The sequence below is a fragment of the Pipistrellus hanaki genome (genome assembly GCF_964339955.1).
Source record: "Pipistrellus hanaki genome assembly, chromosome: 5".
Lineage (NCBI taxonomy): Eukaryota > Metazoa > Chordata > Mammalia > Chiroptera > Vespertilionidae > Pipistrellus > Pipistrellus hanaki.
The window spans coordinates 35,309,278-35,332,526 of record NC_140507.1 but is presented as its reverse complement, the minus strand read 5'-3'; the positions used below and the strand labels follow the sequence as shown (position 1 = coordinate 35,332,526).

The 23,249-nt window shown below is 38.2% G+C and overlaps 1 protein-coding gene across 7 annotated transcripts in view; it reads right to left on the bottom strand.

Moving 5' to 3' along the window:
- Nucleotides 1-23,249, bottom strand: part of BLTP1 (bridge-like lipid transfer protein family member 1) — a 143,020-nt gene that overhangs the window by 4,816 nt on the left and 114,955 nt on the right. For 4 of the 7 annotated variants that reach the window (XM_084886524.1, XM_084886518.1, XM_084886520.1 and 1 more), the window contains 20 exons: nt 22,875-22,937; nt 20,479-20,717; nt 19,468-19,683; nt 17,876-18,053; nt 17,160-17,355; nt 15,377-15,538; nt 14,752-14,891; nt 13,478-13,679; nt 12,686-12,886; nt 11,929-12,108; nt 9,714-9,851; nt 8,792-9,049; nt 7,447-7,597; nt 6,892-7,049; nt 6,601-6,793; nt 6,172-6,389; nt 3,602-3,853; nt 2,538-2,741; nt 1,290-1,484; nt 144-278 (listed from right to left, as the gene is read on the bottom strand). In XM_084886524.1, coding sequence (XP_084742650.1) covers nt 144-278; nt 1,290-1,484; nt 2,538-2,741; nt 3,602-3,853; nt 6,172-6,389; nt 6,601-6,793; nt 6,892-7,049; nt 7,447-7,597; nt 8,792-9,049; nt 9,714-9,851; nt 11,929-12,108; nt 12,686-12,886; nt 13,478-13,679; nt 14,752-14,891; nt 15,377-15,538; nt 17,160-17,355; nt 17,876-18,053; nt 19,468-19,683; nt 20,479-20,717; nt 22,875-22,937 — 3,679 coding nt within the window. The remainder of the gene's footprint in view (nt 1-143; nt 279-1,289; nt 1,485-2,537; nt 2,742-3,601; nt 3,854-6,171; nt 6,390-6,600; nt 6,794-6,891; nt 7,050-7,446; nt 7,598-8,791; nt 9,050-9,713; nt 9,852-11,928; nt 12,109-12,685; nt 12,887-13,477; nt 13,680-14,751; nt 14,892-15,376; nt 15,539-17,159; nt 17,356-17,875; nt 18,054-19,467; nt 19,684-20,478; nt 20,718-22,874; nt 22,938-23,249) is intronic. The other 3 variants (XM_084886522.1, XM_084886521.1, XM_084886523.1) reach the window with 3 other exon arrangements.

The window sequence follows — 23,249 nt, the reverse complement described above, 5'->3', positions numbered from 1 at the left end:
TTTGTAATTCATAGAAGAAGGAGACACATTGTACTAATTTATCATTAGATCATTAAAAATCCATGTAAATGGCCGACAGCTGCCTTTCCTGAAGCTTGAAAGAAAAAAACATAATCCCCAACACGAGAATATGCACTACTCACCCTTTTCTTTCTCTTTGAGATAAGCTGACACTAAATCATGGAGAAACATGATGAGCTCAGCATCCATGGTCACACAAATGTGGTCAGTGAACTCTGTCACCACACTACATTCTACCTTCGGCTTCAGGCTGGCATCTGCAAGGGCAAAGTTCTTTTATGGAAAAGATTTAATTAAATACATCCCTTTCTCTTTCTGTTAAGGGATTTACATGAGTCTGTGTAAATGCATCGACTGAAATGCAACAAGAAAGAAATGAGTATTTTTGTATTTGACTCACACAATGGTGATGGTTTATATTTTATATGCCATTTATTCCTCATAAAAACCCTCTGAACCGTTTATTATCCTCCAATTTACTGAGGAGAAAGGTACAAATGGATTAAATTATTTGCCACAGGTTACATGGCTGGCAAGAACATCAATCAATTTGACCCAGGAAATCAATTTGTTATTTTATAAAACACTAGTGACATAGTGTATGGATTCGTGCACATTGAAAGGAAATTAATTAGAAGGTGGCCAATAGGGCGGGATTGGGCAAGATGGGCCGGACATGCCCTGGAGCTCACCCCCATGGTCCCTCTCTCCAGCCAGCCCACACCTGGGCTGGCGCCATGGCTGGAATGGCAACTGTGGAATGAGCGGGGTCCCTCTGGCAGGTGAGGTCCCTCAGTCTGGCCTACAGGGATTGGGCTGAAACTGGCTCTCCAACATCTCCCGAGAGGTCTCAGAGTGAAAGAGAGCACTCTGCAAAGTTGCTGTCATACAGGGTGTGGAATGCAAACACAAGTGTGCAGTAAACCAGATTTGGGGCTGACAGAGCCCTAGCAACAACATAACCCACGGCCTAAAGTGGAATCACATGGCCCTGTGAGGAATCGGGTTCCCTCCTCTTTGGTTCCAGGTGCGTCACCTGAGAAGCGCAGCTGCCAAGTCACTGAAGCTCAACAGCTCCTGTGTTGAGCATCTGCCCCCTTGTGTGTGTCATAGCTACTGGTCAGATAGACACTTAGTGTATTAGCCTTTATGTATATAATTATATAATCAGATTATATTAATATTACACACAAATAACAAAAACAATTCAAAGTTCCTTTAGAATTTTCTTAGTAACTTCAGAAACTAAAGATTGTTCTTCCACATACCCTGTAACGAAGGTTCCTGTGGTTCTTGAACATGAATAGACTTAAAGTCAAGCTGCATCCTTGGTAATGCAAAGATGGTCTCTGTTTCATGATTGTAGCTAGAACCTCCTCTGAATCCACTCAACAAACTGGAATTCTTCACAGTAGTGCTATTCTCGGTGTTATTAGCATCAACATTACGAAGTAGGTTTAGTTCTACACGCATAATAATAAAGACAATAAGAGTCAAATTAAACCAGTTGACATAGATAAGCCTATAGCTTTCATTGCACTCTGATACAAGAATTTTTATCATTTCAAAAATTGCAAAATAAACTCACATTTGAAAAAATAGAACCATATAAAATTGTGGTCTTAATAATATGTATCTCTATATATGTAGAGAGGGGTATAGACATATTTACATAGTAAGTAAATATAGAGATGATTTAATTTATAAATAGTAATTTATATTTATACTAGAGGCCTGGTGCATGAAATTTGTGCATGGTAAGCGGGGGTGTCCCTCAGCTCAGCCTGCACCCGCTCCAATCTGGGACCCCTCAAGGGATGTCCGACTTCCCATTTAGACCCCATCCCAGTAGGATTGGACCTAAATGGGCAGTTGGATATCCCTCTCACAATCCAGGACTGCTGGCTCCCTATTGCTCCCCTGCCTGCCTTCCTGATTGCCCCCAACTGCTTCTGCCTGCCAGCCGATCATCCCCTAACCACTCCCTTGCCAGCCTGATTGATGCCTAACTGTTCCCCTGACAGGCTGTTTGCCCCTAACTGCCCTCCCCTGCATGCCTGGTCACCCCTAACTGTCCTTCCCTGCAGGCTTGATTGACCCCAACTGCTCTCCCTTGCAGGCCTGGTCCCTCCCAACTACTGGCCATCTTGTGGTGGCCATCTTGTGTCCACATGGGGGCAGTCATCTTTGACCACATGGGGCAGTCATCTTGTGTGTTGGTCAATTTGCATATTATTATTTTATTAGATAGGATTAAATAGGAAAGAGGCTTGGTGCATGGGTGGGGACCAGCTGGTTTGCCCTGAAGGGTGTCCCGGATCAGGGTGGGGATTCTTTTGGGATGTGGGGTGGCCTGCGTGAGGAGCCTGTGGTGGTTTGCAAGCTGAAACTTGTTTAATTGAAGAAATGAAAAGTTTCCCCCACTTAAATTCTATACAGTTAACAGAATCCAAATTAGGAAAAAAAATATATATATATATATATACATATATCTCCAAAAAAATCAAACTTTTAACCTTCATTTCTTGTGGCTGTAACATAATGGAACCATTCTTTCACACTCGCTACTCCATGGGGTGGGTTTTCATGGCGACGCCTTGTTATCTTGGTTATTGTTGCCATAGGACTTTCCAAAGCGCCACATGGTTTGGTAACCATGGTATTATGGCCCAGATGAAAATCCAATGTTTGTACAACATATGTAGAATGATCACTAGAGCCTAGAGGGAAAAAATTTATATTAAATATAAACAAATTATATTTAGATGCAAGAAAAGAGTTGTGCTTAGAGCAACAGATAGAAAATGAGGGGGGGGGGGGAATAACAATACTTTTTCTTTCTTTTAGCTATTACTGGATTTATCCCCAGTAACATGAAAACCATCAACCCACTCATATGTGGGACATAATGATCAACATAAACTGTTTAACAAAAGTAGATCTAGAGACAAGGGGCAGGGAAGGGGGGGTTAGAGATCAACCAAAGGACTTGTATGCATGCATATTAGCATAATCAATGGATACGGACACTGGGGCAGTGGGGCTTGCTCTCAGGTGAGAGTGGAGGGGGGAGTGTCAGTCTGGGGAAAAGGAGACCTATGTAATACTATAAACAATAAAAAAAGAAAAAAGCATCAACCATTTTTTGAAACCACTAAGAAACTAAAGCTGAAAGGAACTGGATCTACCACTGTAAATAGAGGTAAAAGCAGAGGCTTGCCTATCGTAGTCTTGAAGGTAAATCATTTTCCTATACTGCCACTGTATCTCCTCATGTTTATATAAAAATTTTTACAATAACTACTATTATGATTACAGCCAGTAACAGAAACTTTAGTTGCTTAAGCAAGAAAAAGAGTAGATAGCAAGTTCAGAAATAAGTCTTTTACATCCTAGACTTTACAGAAACTGACTCATTGGCAGTGAACTCCTTGACATGTCACGTACACGATAACAAATAGAATGGACTTCAGAAATGTTACAAGAGAAAAGATAAAAGATGTAAGAAAGAAAAGTTACTCTGCTATGTATTAACACATCAAAGATGAAAAAAGTAAAAGCTTGAAACGTGTCAGTTTACCATCCTCCCAGATCTTCTGAGCTTCAGTCCAAAAAGCAATATTTGGTTCTTCTAGGTGAAAAAGGGCCCACGATTTCGAACGGAAATTTGGACCATGGAAACAAGCTAGTGTCATGTGATTTCCATGTAAGCTCATTGATCCTCCAAACTGCATTCCATCTTCTGGCAATGGGATCTGGAATAAGGATATGTGGCATCCCGAAACAACCTTCAGCACTCCAGGCCAGTGTCGATGGTGGGCAGCATCCAGCACTGCAAGAAAACCAAACAGGCTTATCCTGCATGCCATGGCAGAGTTAGGGGGTAGCCAGACTCCTTTCTGCAGCTGCAGTGACTCAGGTAAGGGATGAAAACAACCACACAACTCTGGTTAACATTAAGCAGAAGCTAGTAAGCATATAGTCTCAGGAAAGATGCTGCATAAGGATGGATGCAACTAAGGAAAGCAGTAACTTGCTAATAATTGCAACAAATACTGCTGTAATGATTTACAAATGCTTGCATGACATACAATTCTCACAGTAACTCTGTAAACTAGGTATTTTATCTGGACTCTGTTCAAGTGAAGCAGAGGAGGGGTTAAGTAAACCAGCGACTAGAAGACCTAGAAATCAAACAGATCTCCTGATTTTTAGTATATTTTCTTTTTTTACTCTTTTGTACCCTTGCGACTCAAAAGTGAGGCATGAGGACCATCAGAATCACCCAGAACTTGTTCAAAATTCAGGCTCTTATGTCCACCCAACACCTATGTATCAGAATCTGCATCTGAGGAAGACCTCCAGGTACTTCAAGTGTTTGAGTAGCACACCTTAATATTTCCCACTTATTCTAGTGATATCCCTTTTTGCTGTTTTCCACAGCTCCAAGTCCAGATCCAACCAGGGGTCACGCATTGTATTTATGGTCGTCAGCATGACTCTTTAGTTTCCTTTAAAACAATTCTATGAGCCAATTTATTTGTTTTCCATGACAAGGACTTTTTCAAGAATCCAGGCAAGGCATTTTAGGAAAACCCTCCTCCATATGTATACGCCTGACACCAATTCTAGTTTAAAGGAAATACAAGGACTAGAGCAAGGAGATAAATGGAATCACAGGAAGCAACTGAAAATTAGAAGGCAGGACATTGTGTAGGATAACTGGCCAAGCCTCTCAAACAAGTCAGGTCATTAAAAAAGGACTATACTGAATTAAAAGAGAGTAAAGGAACATAACCATTTCTGAACTGTGATCTTGAATGTGATATACTGGTTTGGACAAATTTTAGGATAATTTTAGGTCAGTTGTGGAATGTGTCATAGGCTAGAGGAGCTAAACTAGCAAAATGGAAAGTGGGAGCTTGTTGAATGGAAAAGGTTGTAAAACAGTATGAACAATATTTTGGTAAAAAGAACATATACATATATGGGTGCACAGAAAAATATCTGAAGGTGCATGCTCTCAAGTGTTCACAGGAATGATTTTTTGATGGAATGGGATGCTTTTATTTTTTGCTTGTATTTTCTAGTTTTTTTAATGTACAAGTATTGCTTCTGTGATAATAAAAAATTATTAAAAATTATCCTAACTCTAACAACTTTTTGCCACTTTACTCCTATCACCTAGTTAAAGCCACCATCACCTGTAGCCTGGACTCCCACAGTGCCTCTTTACTATGGTAATGTCAGTATGTGTTTAATGATAGTAATTACTACATTTGCTCTCTTCACTTCCATCCTTAACCACCTGCAGTCTATTCTCCACACAGCAGCCAGAGTGATGCTTTACAAAGGAATATTTTAAAATAAAGTAAAATAATATCAAATCTGTTCGAGACTCTCCAATAGCTACTCATCATATTAAAACTCTTATCTGTGACCACCTTTGTGACTCTCAAAGCAAGCTCCCTCCTCTGCACTGTCCATAGGCCCCTGTGCCTGGAATGCTCTTTCCCAGCCCTCAGCCAAGATCTTCACTTGAGAAAAGGCTTCCAGGAGCCCCCTTCTAAAATAGCCATCCTCACACACTCATTCTCTGTTTCCTTTTCCTGCTTCATTCCTCTTCTCAGCACCTCTATCAACCTGAAACTATCTTGTGTTTTAGTTAGTAACTTAATATGGGATGTTTCTCCCATTAGAATGTAAACTTCATGAGGCTAGGAACTTTGCTCCCTAGATCTATGCCAGGTACTTTAGCACAAGAGTATATTTAATAAATATTTGTTGATTGCCCTACTGAGTGAAAATAATAACCTGCCTAGTGGGATACAACTAATAAATTCAAACTCAGACATTCTGATTCCACAGCTTGTGTTCTTAAGCAGAACATGGTATTGTCATAATTTGTATTCAGAAATGAGGTATATGGATGATTTAGATGAGCTGTGGCAAGGGGAGGGTATAAGAAATGGTGACTTCTCAAATGATGGCTTCAATGCCCATGTGGGTGGGAATCGTTGCTGAGTGAACTAGAGAAGAGCATATGGATCACTGTAAGCATGACATATAGATACTATGTGACTTTAAATGAAAATTGCAACACATTCACTGAAAGATCAGCTCATACAAAGCCTTAGTTCTAATTCTTACACTGCTCTTGTGAATTTTTCTCCAGGATATTCGTCACTGTCTTAGGTGGAAGATAAGGAACTGGTCCCCAGGTAGACAGAGCTCGTTTGCTGGTATCAAACTGCTGCGTGAAAAATTCCTGGAGCTTCATTCCTATTTTTATCAGGTCTGGTGTGGTTGATCTTGATATCATTACTTGGAAAATATCCCACTTCAAATCTCCATGGACAAAAATTTCACTAGAATATAAAACAGGGTCTTTATCATATAGCTTATATAAAATGATTTAAAAATACATGGTTTAAAAGTATAAGAAAAAGTCCCTTACCCCACCAAGCTTTTTCATTCACATTGACTGAATAATATAAAAGCTTGTGCTTTCTCACTAGATGACAGAAAATATGTTCAGAGCAGTCATGCAAAGTTTGTAGGGTCCTATTTCCTAAATACCTTTTATCACTTATGCTTGAATCCAAGGCACTGCACAGATTCACCTTCCACTCGTCCTGCAGCTTGAGGTCAGCATTGCTGAAGATGCCCATGAGGATGCTGGAGCCCATGTAGTCCACACGGGCCTCAGTGGAGCCCATTGTGATCTGAATTTTGTGACTGGGCTGCTGATTCGGATGTTCAGAAATATGAGCTGAAATAATTTTTCACAGAAATGTCAAATGGGAAAAACTCATCAGAAGTTTTTAAAACTTTTTTCAATATATTTTTCAGTTGTAAAATTCAACATACCAACCATCTCCAGTGCATTGACATCGATTGTCCCTCCAACAACCCCTCCCTTAGAGTCTAACTGGGATCTTCCCAGCCCGACAGACATGCTGATCTCTCGGTCACGGTTACTTCCTACTGACAGGCGACCCTGGCTCTTCAAACCACTCGTTGTCCAACTAAAATAAGAAAAAGGTTATTAAGTAGACATCTGGCTTCCAGTGTCATAAATTAAAACAAGAGTTAGATTTCAAAAAAGTTTTAAGTTTATTATAAAAACCAGTAAATGTTTAAATATTAACATTTATAAGGCATTTTGCTTAGCTAGAAAATTATGCTGTTTTACTTATAATTTTCTCTTTTTTAAGAACATATACTTCATATTGCTTTATAGTATAGTATCTTTAGAATTAGATTAAAGCCATTTCAGTATAAAGCAATTTAGTATCTTTTATCTACTGTTTTCACCATCTCAAACATTTCAGCATTAGAAAAAGGTTTTGAATTACTTTATACACTATAAGAAAAATTACAAGTAATGATTAAGTATATTTTCTTTGTATCTGAAGAGCTTACGTTGTATTTCCCATTACATTACTCATGTTCATTTGGACGTTTAATTGCTTCAAGTTGATAGCAAACACGACAAGTGTTTCCCATGGAGTCCCTTGCTGACTTGCTGCTTTGTTTGATTTGTTAAAGGGAGTTGATGTTTTTGAAAGTGAATCTAAAAATAGAAAAATCATATGCATATTTGTTCACACAGATGCTCAGTGATTACAAAGCAAAAACCAGTTTTATCACTATAATCCAAAAGCTGAAATGATATTCTTGTATTATAACCAAATGTTAAATAGCTATCACACTACCTCTAAAAGAGTTACCATTTACTAACTTTAGCAGGTGCTGGCAGTTGCACTTTCTGAAAGCTTATAGTGTTTCCCAAAGTGTGGTATGCGTACCCCCAGGGGTATGGGAAGAATATGGTGGGGGTATGCGTTGCACCGGAGTTTGGTGGGGATATGCACTGCACCGTGCTTAGCTGCGCCTAATTCTACATTCTCATGAGTACGAGGGGTACTCAGCGTTACGAAAATTATAGAAGGAGTACACATATGTCAAAAGTTTGGGAAACACTGGCTTAGAGAGTTCTCTCTGAGCTCCTTGTTACAGGAGGAAATTCCAATATGTACGGGATACCGCAGAACAGATCTTTCATCACCCTGGGTTCTCAGCAGAGGAGGAAATCCCAAGTTGCTACGGGCCAACAGAGGACCTGAAGGCAGGGACCGTTCTGAGATGCAGAGGCTGCTGCATGCCTGTCTTCTGTGTCCTACAGACTCACATACGTCTTGAGTCCTGCATTTGCTCATTATACTCTAATCTTACCTTGTGATATAAATTAAATCACTCATTTTTATATGTTCAGACAAAAGTAGAATGCTGAGCACATAAGAGTTTGAAAACATGGGTGAATAAAAGAATGAATGAATACAAAGATTAACTTTTTTAATATCAAACATCTTTTACAATATTGTAGGTTTGGTTTACTTTTAAAAATAACTCTACCATTGAGAACTACAGATTGGTAGTTACGAATAGTCATGGGGTTATAATGTACAGCATAAAGAATATAGCCAAGAACACTTCGTAAAGTAATGTGATCGTCTAAGCTTACTAGCAATGTGCTCTCTCCTCTCTCCCTACCCCTTTTTAAAGCTCTGAGCCACCCAGCTATCTCTTCTGCTGGGAGATACTTTGAAATGTGTGCTATTTGGTTTGGATCCCCTCCCCTCCATCTTCCATAAAAACCTGCAAGAGTCTATTTCCCTGCAGGTGAGACAGAAATCTTGGAGTAACTATTAAGATTTTTATCCTGGAGCCATTGGAGGGCCACTGATAACAAAGAGAGCAGTGTTACCTCTTCGGGGAACTGAAGAATCCGATACACTCCTGGATCTTACGGAAGCTGGAGATTTCAGGCTCTGTGCCACTGTCCCTGGTGACATGGTGCTGTTAGTCACGTGCTCAGTGAACACATTGGGTGACTGAGGCATGTGTGTGAAGGAGGCCGACTGACTAGGCTGCTCCCAGGTCCTGCAATAAGCTTTTCTGGATGATTCCGGGGAAAGATGTTGGCTCACCCCTTCAATGGAATCAGGTGTTCCTGGGCCAGATGCTAACAGGAAAGTGGAAACAAAAACAATTAACAGGGTAAAATTGGCATGCTATAAAATCACAAATTTTAACACTCTGCCACTTCTAAGCATATTGCATACTTTTAATTCTCTGACAAGTGTGCAGAAGTTTACAGTTTGCAAAGCCCATTACAGCTTGTTTATTTCTCACAGAAACACTATGAGAATGGCTGAAGAAGTATCATGCTCCCACTTTACAGATGAGGGAACAGAGATGAGACCAGGTTTTGTATTGTATCTTGCTAACTCTACCTTTCCCTTATGCAATATCTAAGTCCAGGAGAAAAAACACAGGCAATATGGTAGCATGTCCCCAACACTTTCTATTTTCCATGCTTATCTAAGCACGATTTTAATGGTTACATATATTTCTGCATTTCCAGATTTTATTAAGATTACAAAATAATTGTTAATGTCAGCAGAATGTAGTTTCTGAAAGGGCAAGTCTCTGTGACCCGCTCATGCATTCCCATGCTTAGCAAACTGGAGGGGATCAGCAGATGCTCATAGGAGGGAATGAACTGCATACCACTATGTACTTACCAAGTTAAGACAAAGTTTATGTTGTAAATCATGGATCTTACTACTATTGCAACCAAAATTAAAAGCAAAATAAGTGTAACTCTAATTACATAATGAGCTTACTTGGCAAATTTATAGTTTGGTCTCCAAGGAAGAGACGTCTTGCAATACTTCTCCTGTACCAGGCTCTTGGAAATGCCAGAATTTCACTGAGCCGGCGCATATCATATTTAAAGGAAGCAGAACCTATGTCACAAACAGCTGAAACAGAAATAAAGAAAATGTGTTAGTACAGATTTCCAAAACCTTCAATATTTTCCACTTGGTATAATATGGTATTACACAACTAAATTACAATAGCTGCAATTCATGAAATATCTAAATAAGTTGCACAGCATGATTAGTAAGGAATAGTATGTTCCTTCTATTAATGAGAAAAGTAGCAGATTCTAACACTTTAGTTCCATTCCTTTGTTGAGGTAAAGGCAAATTGGAATTAAACTATTACATTCTCAAAGAGGTTCTAAAGGTCAGTCTTACAGACGGCTTTAACACAGGGCTTTTCTAAATTGTGGCGAATGAATCATGGAATAAACTGGGATACGTACTTCCTCAAAGTGGCTGCAAACCGAGTGGTGGTGTTGGGGAACTGCTGCTTTCCTCTAGACCAGTGGTCACCAACCTGTGGTCTGTGGACCTCTGGTGGTCCATGAGGAAACCTTTGGAGCAACGGTCGCCAACTGGTGGCCCACGAGGTCTGAAAGGTTGGTGACCACTGCCAGAGCAGCGCTGGTCAGAGTGAAGGCCCTGTGCTGACCACACAGCTCCTGCTCTGCCCTCCTTATTCCTCCTCTAGGGCCTCAGAAGGCTCTTCACACCTGGGTCTCCCATACCTGCCTTCAGTTTCCCTCTGAGCTCAAGGCCACACCTATCAGCAGCTGTCTACCCCATCCTTCCATTAATGCCCTGGAGGTACTTCCTTCTTTATTTTCTACCACTCTGTCCCTTCTGTCACATAGGCTGAAAGTATGAGGCATCCTGTCTCTGCTGCTCTGCACACACTCTGTCCCCAAGTTTGTAGATTCTCTCCTCTTTCTCTACACACCATTCCCTCTTCTTCTTCATTGTCACAATCCAGCCCCTGCCTCCCCACACATCTTCCCTCCCATTTGTCATGCTGCCATGAATTATTTCTAAAATACCCACTACACACACACACAACACACACACAACACACACACACACAAACACACACGCACACATGCATGCACACACACAGATGTTTATTTTATAATCCATATAAAATTTTGTCTTTTTTTTTTTTTATGGTCAGAACACTTGAGATCTATCCTCAATTTTTTCATAGATTTTTATAGAGTGTGAAAGTGATGGTGAAAGACAGAGAGAGAGAAACATCAATGTGATAGAGACACATCGACTGGCTGCCTCCTGCACTTCCTGACCTGGGCCGGGGATCAAGCCTTCAACCAAAGTATGTGCCCTTGACTAGAATTGAACCTGCAACCCTTCAGTCTCCGGGGCTGAATCTCTAACCACTGAGCCAAACTCAATAGATTTTTAAGTGGACAATACAGTCTGTTATCTTTGGGGACAAAGTTATCATCCCATTTCTTAAAAACTTCTAATGGCTTCACTACCCAGAGAATCGATGCTACTGGCATATGAGGCATGTTCATGTACACTGCTAGCTTCAAAACTAGCTTTGTAACTATGGGAGGATCACTTTTTAAAAAAAAAAAGTTTTTATTGATTTTTTTTTTTTTTTTTAAGAGAGAGGAAGGGAGAGAGAGAGAAACATCGATCGGTTTGCCTTCTGCACACCCCTACTGCAACCAGCGCATGTGCCCTGACTAGAAATCAAACCAGAGATCTCTAGGTGCATGGGATAATGTTCAACCAACTGAGCCATACCAGCCAGGACAAAATCACTTTTGAATATTTAAAACTAAATGCATGTGAAACATTTTTAACTCATTCCTCTTTAGTGTTTTAAGACCTTACAATTAGAAAATCAAATGAAACACTAGAAATTTTACCAATTTATGGTAGAGAAGTAAAGAGAAGAGCACTTTTAGGTGATTCAATGAGGCACATTTGAGCCCTTTGGTGATATTTCTATATATTTATCTAGAAATAACATTTCTAACACTGATAACTTGGACTGAAAGTGTACACTAGGCTGGACTGTCATTCCTCTCCTTTACCATTAAAAGCCTCATATTATTAAATAAATGTAATATTTAAACACTTAAAAAGGAGCCACTTATTTAATTCTGGAAAGCAAACATTTAAATTTAAAAACTATAAAGTTGAATACCAGATATATTTATTAGTGTGGTGTCCATTTTGCTTGCAGACTTGTTTACAGACTGAATTTCAAAAAACGAGGCACCTCCTGAACGCCTTATCCGAGACAAACTCACTTTTACAAACTCAAGGTTTATACTCAGTGAGTCTTTTCGACCAGTGACTGAAGTGGGGTCTTCATCCACATTCCCTTTTAAAAAAAAATCCACACACACCTACATGAGTACAAATACACACACATGTATGTGTACATATACATATACACACACACAACTATCTAATTCCATGAAATCACCCAAAACACTGGAATTAAACACGTCAATTAAAATAATTTAAAGTGAGGTAAAAATTTAAGCAGAATGATCTAATGAGCATTTTTAGTGGTAAAATGCCAGTGAAATGCAAGTTCTCTAATAGTAATAATAAAAATAACAGAATCATTTTTAATTAACAAACATGACGCACACACTTTAAAAATTTTACTATTTGTAGAATAGAACTTCTTATCCAAATAAACCTATATCCAAAGATATTATTGTGCTATGTATATCTTATAAAATATTCTGATTTTTACAATTCTTGTATAATTCACTTACCTAAATTACTGCATATTTCTACTTACTTGTAGAGACAAGATAGTATCAAAAGGAAAAAATAAGTTTATGATTTTGTTTTATATCCACTGTTAAAGGTATCATGATTTAGGAAAAGATCAAAGTTTAAAAAGTGCTCTAAAGTTGAGAAAGATGCAAACATGCTAAGTGTACCTAAGCCTCCTGAACCAGACGTGAGGCCAGAAACAGCACTCTTCTGTTTTCCAGCTCCATAAGGGTGAAACACGTAGAGGGAGAAGTCAGACATGCAGGCAGTGAAGCTCAGTCCGGAGGAACTACTGCTAGAAGTGGTCAGATCTGACTGACTGCTGCTGTGCCGACTTCTGCCAAGAGGGCTGCCCAGTCCTGATGAACCTGCCATCAACACAGACATCCAAAATCTTTATCAGCCACAGAAAATTTAAAAATCCTGCCACTAATAGTCTCAATTGCCAACCAAACAGGACTTGAAAATAAAAAAGAAATACTCAAACATGCCCTCATAAATAGATTTAATCCTTGAAAACAAAATGAGGTCTTAGATATACTTTGCATTACTTTACTTGGTAAACAAGGTTGAATACTCTGAAACATTCCTTTATAGTTTGACTGGCCAACTCCACAGCCTCCTGTTTCTGCTCTCCTTTGTGCCACTGAAACAGGCCAAGGAAGAGCCACAAAATATCAGGGGTGTAAGCTAAGGGGGGAACTGGACACACTGTTCACAAGTCCAATCATTCCAGTAGGAAAGAGTGCAAACAGAGCAAATTAACCGGGAAACTAATATGCATATATGCACAGTCCATGAACACAGACAGTGGAGTGGTGAATGCCTAGGAGGGTCAGGTGCGGGATATAAGGGGTCAATGGGAAAAAAAGACAAACAAAGGGGATATTTATCTTCAACAATAAATTTTAAAAAAAATAGTACTTGGCTCTGCACTGGAGGATAAAAGGTTCCCTTACCTGGGGTTCCCGTCTTGCCTGCAGAGGCCTTTGCTCCACTCTGAGTGGCATTACCTCCAGGGGACAAAGTCTCAGCAGGACCCGTGGTCCCTAAAGTCTCCAGTTCTCCCCGGTTTGAAGAGAACACCAGGTCCAGGGATGGCAACTTCAGCATGCATTCTACTCTTGATACTGGTAAACAGCTGAACTTGATCTGTGAGGGCTAAAGTGCAGAAAGCCAAAAATAAAAAAAGGTTCTAGATGAAACAATTTCACGTTGGATTCTAAAAATTACATTTCCATTTTGATCCACATATATCAAATTTACTGACACAGAAAAGAATTTTGTTTTTAATGTACTAGCTTTTGTAAGCAGACATGAGACATTAACAAAATGGTATCATTTTTTTAATCTAAGTATTTGAGGAGCTATATATGAGTGATAAATATTTAGATATTTGATAATGCAGACCATTAAAGATGTTTATATTCACATTATACTTTTTCATAATTAAGTACAGGAAGTAATTTCCTTTATACTGAAATTTAAAGACTTACTAAATAAAAGTTTCATAAGCTCTCAAGCCCTCACCCCATTACACGTTTTCATCAGATTTTGAAAACAGCTAGTGCAAAACACCAGAGGGGACTCTTTTGGCCAAATTGTTGCTGTAAAAATGGTCTGAACAGATGACCACTAGCGGTTCATTTATTCTTGAGATTGATCATTAGATTTTAATTGAGGGTAAACTAAGCCCTCAAGTTTAGGTACAAGTAGTTTTCAAATCCTCTTACTAAATGGACTCAATCAGATTCTAACATACACTCCCAAAGGCCTATTGACAGGACTGAATTTTAAAATAAAATGTTAAATAAAAATTACATAACTCTTAGCAGAAATCTAACCAAGGCATTACTGTGACTTTATACCTTAATTACCTTTATATCTGCCCCCTAAGGACCATAATAGCAAGTAGCACAGATGCCATACTAATAAAAAGGCATATAATGCTAAAAAAAAAAAAAAAAAAAAAAAAAAAAAGGTTTTACATTTTTTTATTTTTGCCATAAAAGTATGAGATCTACATTTTGAAAACCTTCCTCAGCAGAAAAGTAAAATACACAAAATTGTACATGTACTTCCCCAAGGTTCCAGCAACTGTCAGTCAAAATACATACAAAGTTCTGGGAGCCCAAGGAGAAGAAAACTTGAAAGTGAAATAATGTTGGGAAATGGAAATAAAGGTAAGAGAAATGCATTTTTCTCTGCAACAAGAATAAGTGAAGCATCCCACCTGCACGCGGACGTAGACCACGACGTCCACTGGGAAGGAAGAGTAAGCAGATGTGGAGGATGACACTAACGATGTTGTTGACTCTTCCATAGGGTCTGGAATCTCAAAATGTCCCATGTCTTCATCTTGGGAGCTGACAGCTGTTAAAATAGTGAATTTTAAGTTTCATCATTAGGACAAGGACAGTACTAAGCTCAGGGTTATAAACACACAGCAACATTTGCTTCTGGGGCCCATCATACCACACTTCTTTCCCCAATCAAACCTTCGCTCATCCCCCTAAAACCTGAAACCCCACCCTCACCCCTGCTGCTACACAAAACACCCCAAAGAAATAGCAATTACTTCTTTGCCCCAAGGATTTTCCAAGCTAAGAGAGACCTTAGGGCACAAGAATATGATTTTTGTCATGAACTGGCTATGGTACAACCTCACCAGGACTTAGTTTCTTTACTTGTAAATACGGATTAGAGGGTCTCTCAGACTCTTTCTCAATTCTATAATTCTTTTATATTATCACTGAATATATTATATAATAACATATAATGTCATTATGAAATCTTCTAAGTACTAGGACACCAAAGCGTATATGTTGGAAAAGTACATCCCTAAGGAGGATACTCACTTGTATAATTCCTCTCAATTGGTGTGATTGGGATGGTTTCCAGAGCCTTTTCTAGAAAGTCTAACAGGCAGGGACTGATCACCATTTCCTCTGGCAGTGACTGAAGTGCTACCCAGGCATATAACTTGGCTGTTTTGATTCCTCCACTTCCTTTTCCTTTGGCTAGAATATTGACAAATGTGAGGTGAATTTAATAAAACAATATGATAATTTTGTGAGACATTAGAACTATATGACTATTTAATCAGGTGAAGCACTTTATACATAAAACTGTACAAGAATGTAATAAAGAGAGTAGGTTGATAGGAATGATATATTAACACTGGAATACAAAGATGACTAATGATGTAGGTAACACAAGTTATTCCTACTTGCTCTAGCTTACAAATTTTGGTTTGAAGTTTATACTTCGCTGAATTTCTCATTAACATTATTTTATCCATTAAAGAAGATACAGAGAACTCTGAAGGAAAATATTTGTGGCAAGTGAAGAAAAAGTCATTATTTTCAGGCTTCCCTATGTTCTTGCTGTCCTCAGCTTGCATGTATTTAAAATGCTTCCCTACATGGGCTGCCATCTCCTTCCTTCTACCTAACTAAATATTTCCACATCAGTAGAATGAGTGTAACAACTATCTCAGACTTCGCTAACTCTGGCTTTGGTTTCCAACTCCAACATATATAGTTTTGTAAACCTAGGAAAGAAATTCAACTTCTGTAAGCCTTAACTTTCCTTATTTATCAAATGGGAATAATCATCTCTCTCCTGCACATAGTGGACATAGGTGTGCCTTGTCAACTGAAAATGGTAGAAAACGACTGCATTATTATCATGATTACTAGCTACTGTAGAAGATTTATATTATCAAGTTCCATCTCCCAAATGAAACTGTTTCAAATAATTACTATCCAGCCTGACATTCCCCATTTTGGAAATTCTATTCAGGAAAGGTGGTATTCATGTGGTGTGATACCCAGATTCCAGAATAGCTTCCAATGGTCCTGGCCCCCTGGTACTCTTGCCCCTGTGTGGTACCCTCCCTCACTGAGCAGAGCTGAGCTGCAGGATCAATAGACATTGTGGGAGGAAGGATACATGACTTCTGAGGCTAAACCATAAAAGATGGAGGTGCTTCAGCCATGTTCTCTTTGGGATTGCTGCTTTCAAAGGACACCAGCTGCCCTGCCAGGAGAACACACCAGGAGCCCAGCAGGGAGACTAAGGCACAGTGTGCCTACCATGTGCAGTGGGACATTATGGAAGCAGATGCCCCAAGACCCAGGCAAGCATTCAAAGTTGCTGTCATTCTTGACCACAACTTTGTAAAGATCCACCAGGCCAAACTGAATCTGTAATCCACAGAAACCATGTTTGAGACTAGAAGCCACCAAGTTTGGGTAATGTGTTATGCAATAATAGATAATAATGTGGTCAAGCCCAGTATACTCAATCTTGTGTAAATCTGATGTTTCCATCCAGATCATCAGCTCCCAAACTGGACCTACATACAACTTTTTCTAAATATGCACAGATCTAAAAAAATCAAGTATTTGGTATATTAAGTTTATTTTAACAATGGATATTTTAAGGTAATAACCATTTGAAAAACAGCCCAAAGTAGTTGGCTTACAATTCCATCTATGAATTTTGTACAATCATTATTAAGTCTATTTCCTCTTTTCTTAAACATGTGAATTTGAAAGTCTCAATAGAGCAAGTAGGTGACAACTAAACATTAAGCTATGAAAAAAAGTAAAAGTCGAGTGAATTTTCCTTCAATACCTGAGGGAATAGGTGGGGGCTGGGGAGGAAGTAAGGTGTTAGTCTTGCTCTGGATAGTGCAAGGTAAAGGAGGAGGAGAGGCGGCACTATCTTTCATACCATACAGCTTGGACTCTTTAGAGAGAGTTCTTGGCAGGGAAGACCCTCTGGAGGCATTAGGTGATTCAGTCTTTAGCGTCTTGGAGTTGTAATGCAACTGTATTAAAAAAAAAAAAAAAAAGTTAAAATTTTGCAGATCAGAAAAACCAAGAAATGCAGGAAAATATGTAGAATGAACTTGGGCCCAGGAGTCAGAAGACCCAGGTCCCGTGTTTTTAAGTTAGCTCTGTGACCCTCACATGTTTTTAGCTTTCTTACATTTTCAAAACTAAAAAGTCCACCCCAGATAATATTTTAAGTTATTTCTAGCTTAACATTCTAGGGTTCTGTGATTCTAGAATCTAAAAAATAATGTTTAATAAAGTTGCACTAGGCAAGGCTTAGCAAACATGTTATGAATATCAATGTATGGAAAATAAAATTAACTTCTTTCTGCCCAACTTTTGTGAGGAAATCTGTCTAAAGGAAGTGACAGCCTCCACTTCAGATATTCATAGGCTACAGAAAAACCTTGGAAAAGCTCAGCTTCATATAACTGATGAAGGCAGTGCATGTCTGATATAAAATAACCACAGATACTAATACCTCCTCCCACATCCTAGACATGAGGTTTGTACCTTTACATCGACTCCAGGGATGTAAAAGACTGTGGTTTCCAAGTCACTCGTCTTTGTCTGCAGCGATGATGGGACTTTCTTGCCAGTCATTAAATGGGTGGTAGAAGCATAGTTAGTTTGAAACTTCTTTTTTGAAGGAGAATCTTGATCTAAACTCCTGGAACTTCTATCATAACTTCTATAAACAAAAAATATTTATCTTTTTTAAAAAAATGACATTTCTCTCCTTTCCTTTTGTTTAAAAACAAACAGTTATTTATACAGTAAATGGAATATCATCCCTCATTAATGAAGCTGAGAAAGTAAAGCTGTTCAGTGTCTCTAGCTACAGCAGCTAATGCCTTGCACAGTGATGTTTCTGCTCTATGATCCCTAATACACAGCACCGTTACCTTTATTCTCACCTAAGTTTGTGACTGTCACATGAACACAGAAGGCTGAACCAAATGAAATCGTCCTTTACAGAGGTAAAACCAGTGGAATACCAGCAAGTTATTGTAGTTCAACCCAAAATAAATAAATAGTTACCTTTTATCATCACTACTACCTTTGTAAGAACTTAACTTTGTATCTTGTAATTTTATAAAAGCCTCCTTAGACAAACAGACCATTTAAAGACCTCTTATTATGGAACATTTCAAACATAAGAAAAGTGAACAGATGGTATAATGAATCCACCATCCTTCTCCCACCTTCAAGGACTGTCAGCATCCACCCTCTGGTGCTATCTGCCTTCCCACCCACCCACCCACACAATCTTTATTATCTTCTTATAATTCTCAGATTAGGAAAAAAAAGGAAAAAAAAATTCAAAGAAAAAATAATCTAACATCAAGCCTATTTACAGTACCATTTTACTCATCGATGGACACTAATGGTAAAGCTGCAGTTATACCCTGGACAGCATCCCAGCACACAGAGGCCCTTCATGCAACTAATCCAGTCTTTCTTACATCTTTATGAATTCATCAAAACTCTCAATAACCAAACTTTCCTGAGCACTTCACTGCTCTCTAAAGTACAAGCATGCCCAATACAAGGACAGAGACCAACCAAGAAATTCAAACTTGTTTAAAGGAGACTAAACAACTTTCTAGAGTCTAAATCAGACATCCATATCTAGTTGCCAAATAATGTTATACACTTGACTAAAGAAATAGTATACTATACAAATAACCGCTCAAACATTGTATGATTAAATCTCTTTCAATCTGCACTTTGAAATGTGGGGGTGGATAGTTTGTTTATACTATACTAGAGGCTCGGTGCATGGGATTCATGCACAGGTGGGAGGCGTGGCATGCAGTATTCAGCCCACTGTGTGAGTGCCACTCATTTTGGTCAGCCAAGCAGCTGTGGGCCTCCTGCAGCTGCTCATCCCAGTCAGCTGAGCAATGCTTCCACTGTGGGAGTGCACTGACCACCAGGAGGCAGCTCCTGCATTGAGCGTCTGCCCCCTGGTGGTCAGTGTGTGTCATAGCGACTGGTCAACCAGTCGTTCTGCCGTTCGGTTGCTGGGCTTTTATTATATGGGATAAATAGTATTTCTAACAAATGAAATTGCATGTACCCTCACCTGACCGGTTTCTTACCTCCTCAAGCTTATATCATCATGTTCTTGTAGGAGGGTGGTTGGGTGAAGCACACATTTTCCACTATCAATTTCAACCCGTATGTCAAGTTCAAAGTCGATATTTCTCTCAGTAGCTGTGCCATTGAGGCTCCGATTGACAGGAGTTGTGGGCCAGCGCTCTGTGAACAGTTGGTGAACAGCAGCAAAGCCTGTGGCTTTTTTACGAGACATATGTCTGCAAAAAGAACAACTGGTCATCACACTGCAGTGAAGTAGGAAGAGTTTTTAAGAAATTACTCTTCAAATGCAATGTGAACAACAGACTGCATATAAATTATATTAAATTTATAAATTCACACAAAATACTCAACTTGCTCATACTAACTGAAGTTTTTCTTAAGTGCATCAGAGTCACATTTTATTCAACAATTATGTTCTGAGAGCTATTACTATGTGCCCGGTTGTGTGCTGGGGTCCTAGGGGACAGGCATGATCACTGGTGTGGAGGAGGCAGAATATGAGTGAGTACATCACACTCTACATTTGGGAGGAGATAGAATTTTCCAAATCTTCTCTGATTTTTTTTTTAAATATATTTTATTGATTCTTATACAGAGAGGATTTTAAGGGAGAGATATAGAGAGTTAGAAACATCAATGAGAGAGAGTCATCGATCAGCTGCCTCTTGCACACCCCCTACTGGGGATATGCCCGCAACCAAAGTACATGCCCTTGACCGGAATCGAACCCGGGGCCCTTCAGTCCCCAAGCAGACGCTCTATCCATTGAGCCAAACCGGTCCCGGCAAATCTTCTCTGATTTTTATCAGAAGGCAGAAGTATAGGAAAAGAAAAAAATGCCATATAGAGCTAAATTACATTAGTAAACATGGCCATGTCCCTTAGTCTGAACTCCATTAGGCACATTAATATGTTTTTCTGTGAAAGTAAACAGTTATATATAATGCTTTAAGCTCAGTCCTAAACTCAGAAATGCTACCCAAGGATCTTAAAACAAAAAGGCTACTCACGAGGGTTTCCTGTAAATATAAAACCTTTCCCTCTCATGCTCTTCGTCCTTTTCATCCTTCTCGGAATCTTCGCTCGTGGAAGACAAACTATCATCCCGTCGACTGTCTTCAGATTGGAAAGTAACACCTGGAGCTTTGGGAGAACTGAACACGGAATGAGACCCTTCGCTGGCAGATGAGTAATGGGAGGGACCATCGATGGCGACTGACAAAAGGTCCAGTTCTGTCTCCTCTGGAAACTGATTGTAAAAGAAGGAAACATGAATCAGGTTCACATTTCAAATTTCTTCTTGATTAAAAAGAAAAAGACATATGTTTAAGTTATTTAAAAATAGTCTCAAGAGTCCAATTTCCTCACTCTGAATGGAAAGAAAGGTCAGATTTATGATCTTATGAAATGGTGCAGCAGGAAGGAAGCGGAAGATCAAACCACAGAAAGTCACACCACTGACATATTAAACGCCAGAGTGAAACTTCACTCAGATAAACGTATATCATCATATTAATTAGTACGAAGCAAAAGTTAAACATGCTGTGGAGACAAGGAAGCAATGATCAGCCATAATCAGAGGGCAAGAAGGCAGTAGAGATGGCAGAGATGCATCCTCATTTAGTTAAATCCCTTGAAGGGAATTTTGCTCAGTACGTCCTTTACAAATGAAGCCCAAATGGTTGATAAAAAACAAATAGCTTCAGAAATGAACACATTTATCAGTTAAACTTAAGATTGCTATTATATATTATGATGACTAGATACCCTGTCACTAACTTTAGACTGCACTCTGTGGCCACTGCATTTAAGTAGGTCAAAGAAACAGCAAAACCTCCTATGACCTACTTCGATTCCCAATTTGGAGAGATGCTTGACTATCTTTTGAGAATTGATAAGCCTCTATCAAGTATAATGTGCAAGAGAAGCAATTTATTGCTGCTACTATATTAGATACCTAGAGAAATTCAAATTACCTATTTCACAATTCTAAACATTTGCAGAATTCAGCTTTTGTTCACTTTTTACAATATACATGTTATTGAGTAAATATATAAATTCAGATTTTATCAGAAAATACTTAAAAATTTTTTAAAACTATAGTTAAAAATATATATGGATAAATTTCCCTTTGTTTTATATTTATTTTCTATTTAACCATGTCTAATGACCTATTTTGTAATTTATAATTGTATATACTATCTATAATAATAGAAGTATAGTATGCCAGTTAGACCAGACAGCCAAACGACCTTCCAGATGTACTTCTGAACAAAGCCAAAGCTGTGAGGGCCAAGGCAAGCCACCAAGGCTACAAGGGCCAAGCCCTTTGCACGAATTTCGTGCATCAGGCCTCTAGTTTGTTATAAACAGCATACACTACTTTTTAAAAATAGGACTTGAATCAATTCAAATATTAATGTGTTTAAGACTCAATCGTTTCCCAATTTATACATATATTAAATCATTAGACTGTATACCTACAGCTAATATATCATATGTCAATTATATCCATTTTAAAATGTTGGGCAGGAAAAAAAATATCAACTTAATTAGTAGATTCCATTCAATTCACTATAAATGATTTATTTCCAAGATCGTTTTTAGAAAAAGGACATGTTTACCAAGCTCACTGTATTACAATCCAGTGGTTCTAAAACAAAATTCAGTTTAACTAAATTCAGTGGAACTATGGGATATATATAGAGACTCTAGTATAAAAGGTCAGGAAAGGGAAACAAAATATGTGGGCTAAGTGCAAGCTTTTTAAAGTTAATTTGACGGAAATTTCTAAACAAAGGTTCATATAACTGGTATGTAGGCACATTTTTTTAATTCAATTTTATTTTTATGACATATTTAGGTAAAATAGCTGGCTCATAAAAATGTTAATTTGACTTATGAATTATGCCTATGTCATACATTTTCCATACTGTTTTGAGCATAAGAATAATTTTCTAGATTGCTTGTATACATTTTTTATACCAATGACTCAAAAGAAGTAACATTCATTAATTTGTTTTTCTGAAATAAATTTGATTTTAGTTAGAAATAGTTAAGTATATTTTTTAAAGAAAATATTCATTTTGTAGTTGAATGTGGGAAAAGGAGATTCACTTGGGGATTTGCAAATAACTGTAATAAAATTGCATTTTTTGGAGTTTACAATTTGGTTGAGTTGATTTAGCCTTTTAATTTTGAAAATTAAATAATTAATGTTAAACTATAAAGTATAAAACTAAAATATACTTATGCAAGAACTTATTAACTTAAACAATCTTAAACCTTTATGTAAAATATTTCTGAGATCCGAGTTTAGTATGGAATGAGAGGTAGGGATTTTGAAAGCAGATTTTCAGGTGGTTAATTCATTTAAAGCAGAATTTATGTTGTTCTTAAGAAGTACCTGAAAATACCCTTCCCCGGGAGGGCTGGACTGCGGTGTGCTTCCCCATACTGTTTTTTTCAACTTAAAATAATGAGAGATGTATAAAAACTCACACGAAATAAAAAACAATGGTTTAAAAATAAACAAATACACAAAAAACAAAACAAACATTTTTAATATGCTATAAAATTAGAATATTACTTTGAAGCTGACTTTTTCATTTCTGGTTTCTGCTTTCTCTCTATATATACACTTAAATAATAAAATACATAAAGTGTAAACATTCCACTTACATTTGTTTATAAGACCTAGTTTAGTATGGATTTGCCATTGAAAAAAAACTATTCAACATTTCGACCTAAGAGCAAGGAATTGGGATCTTTATTCTACATG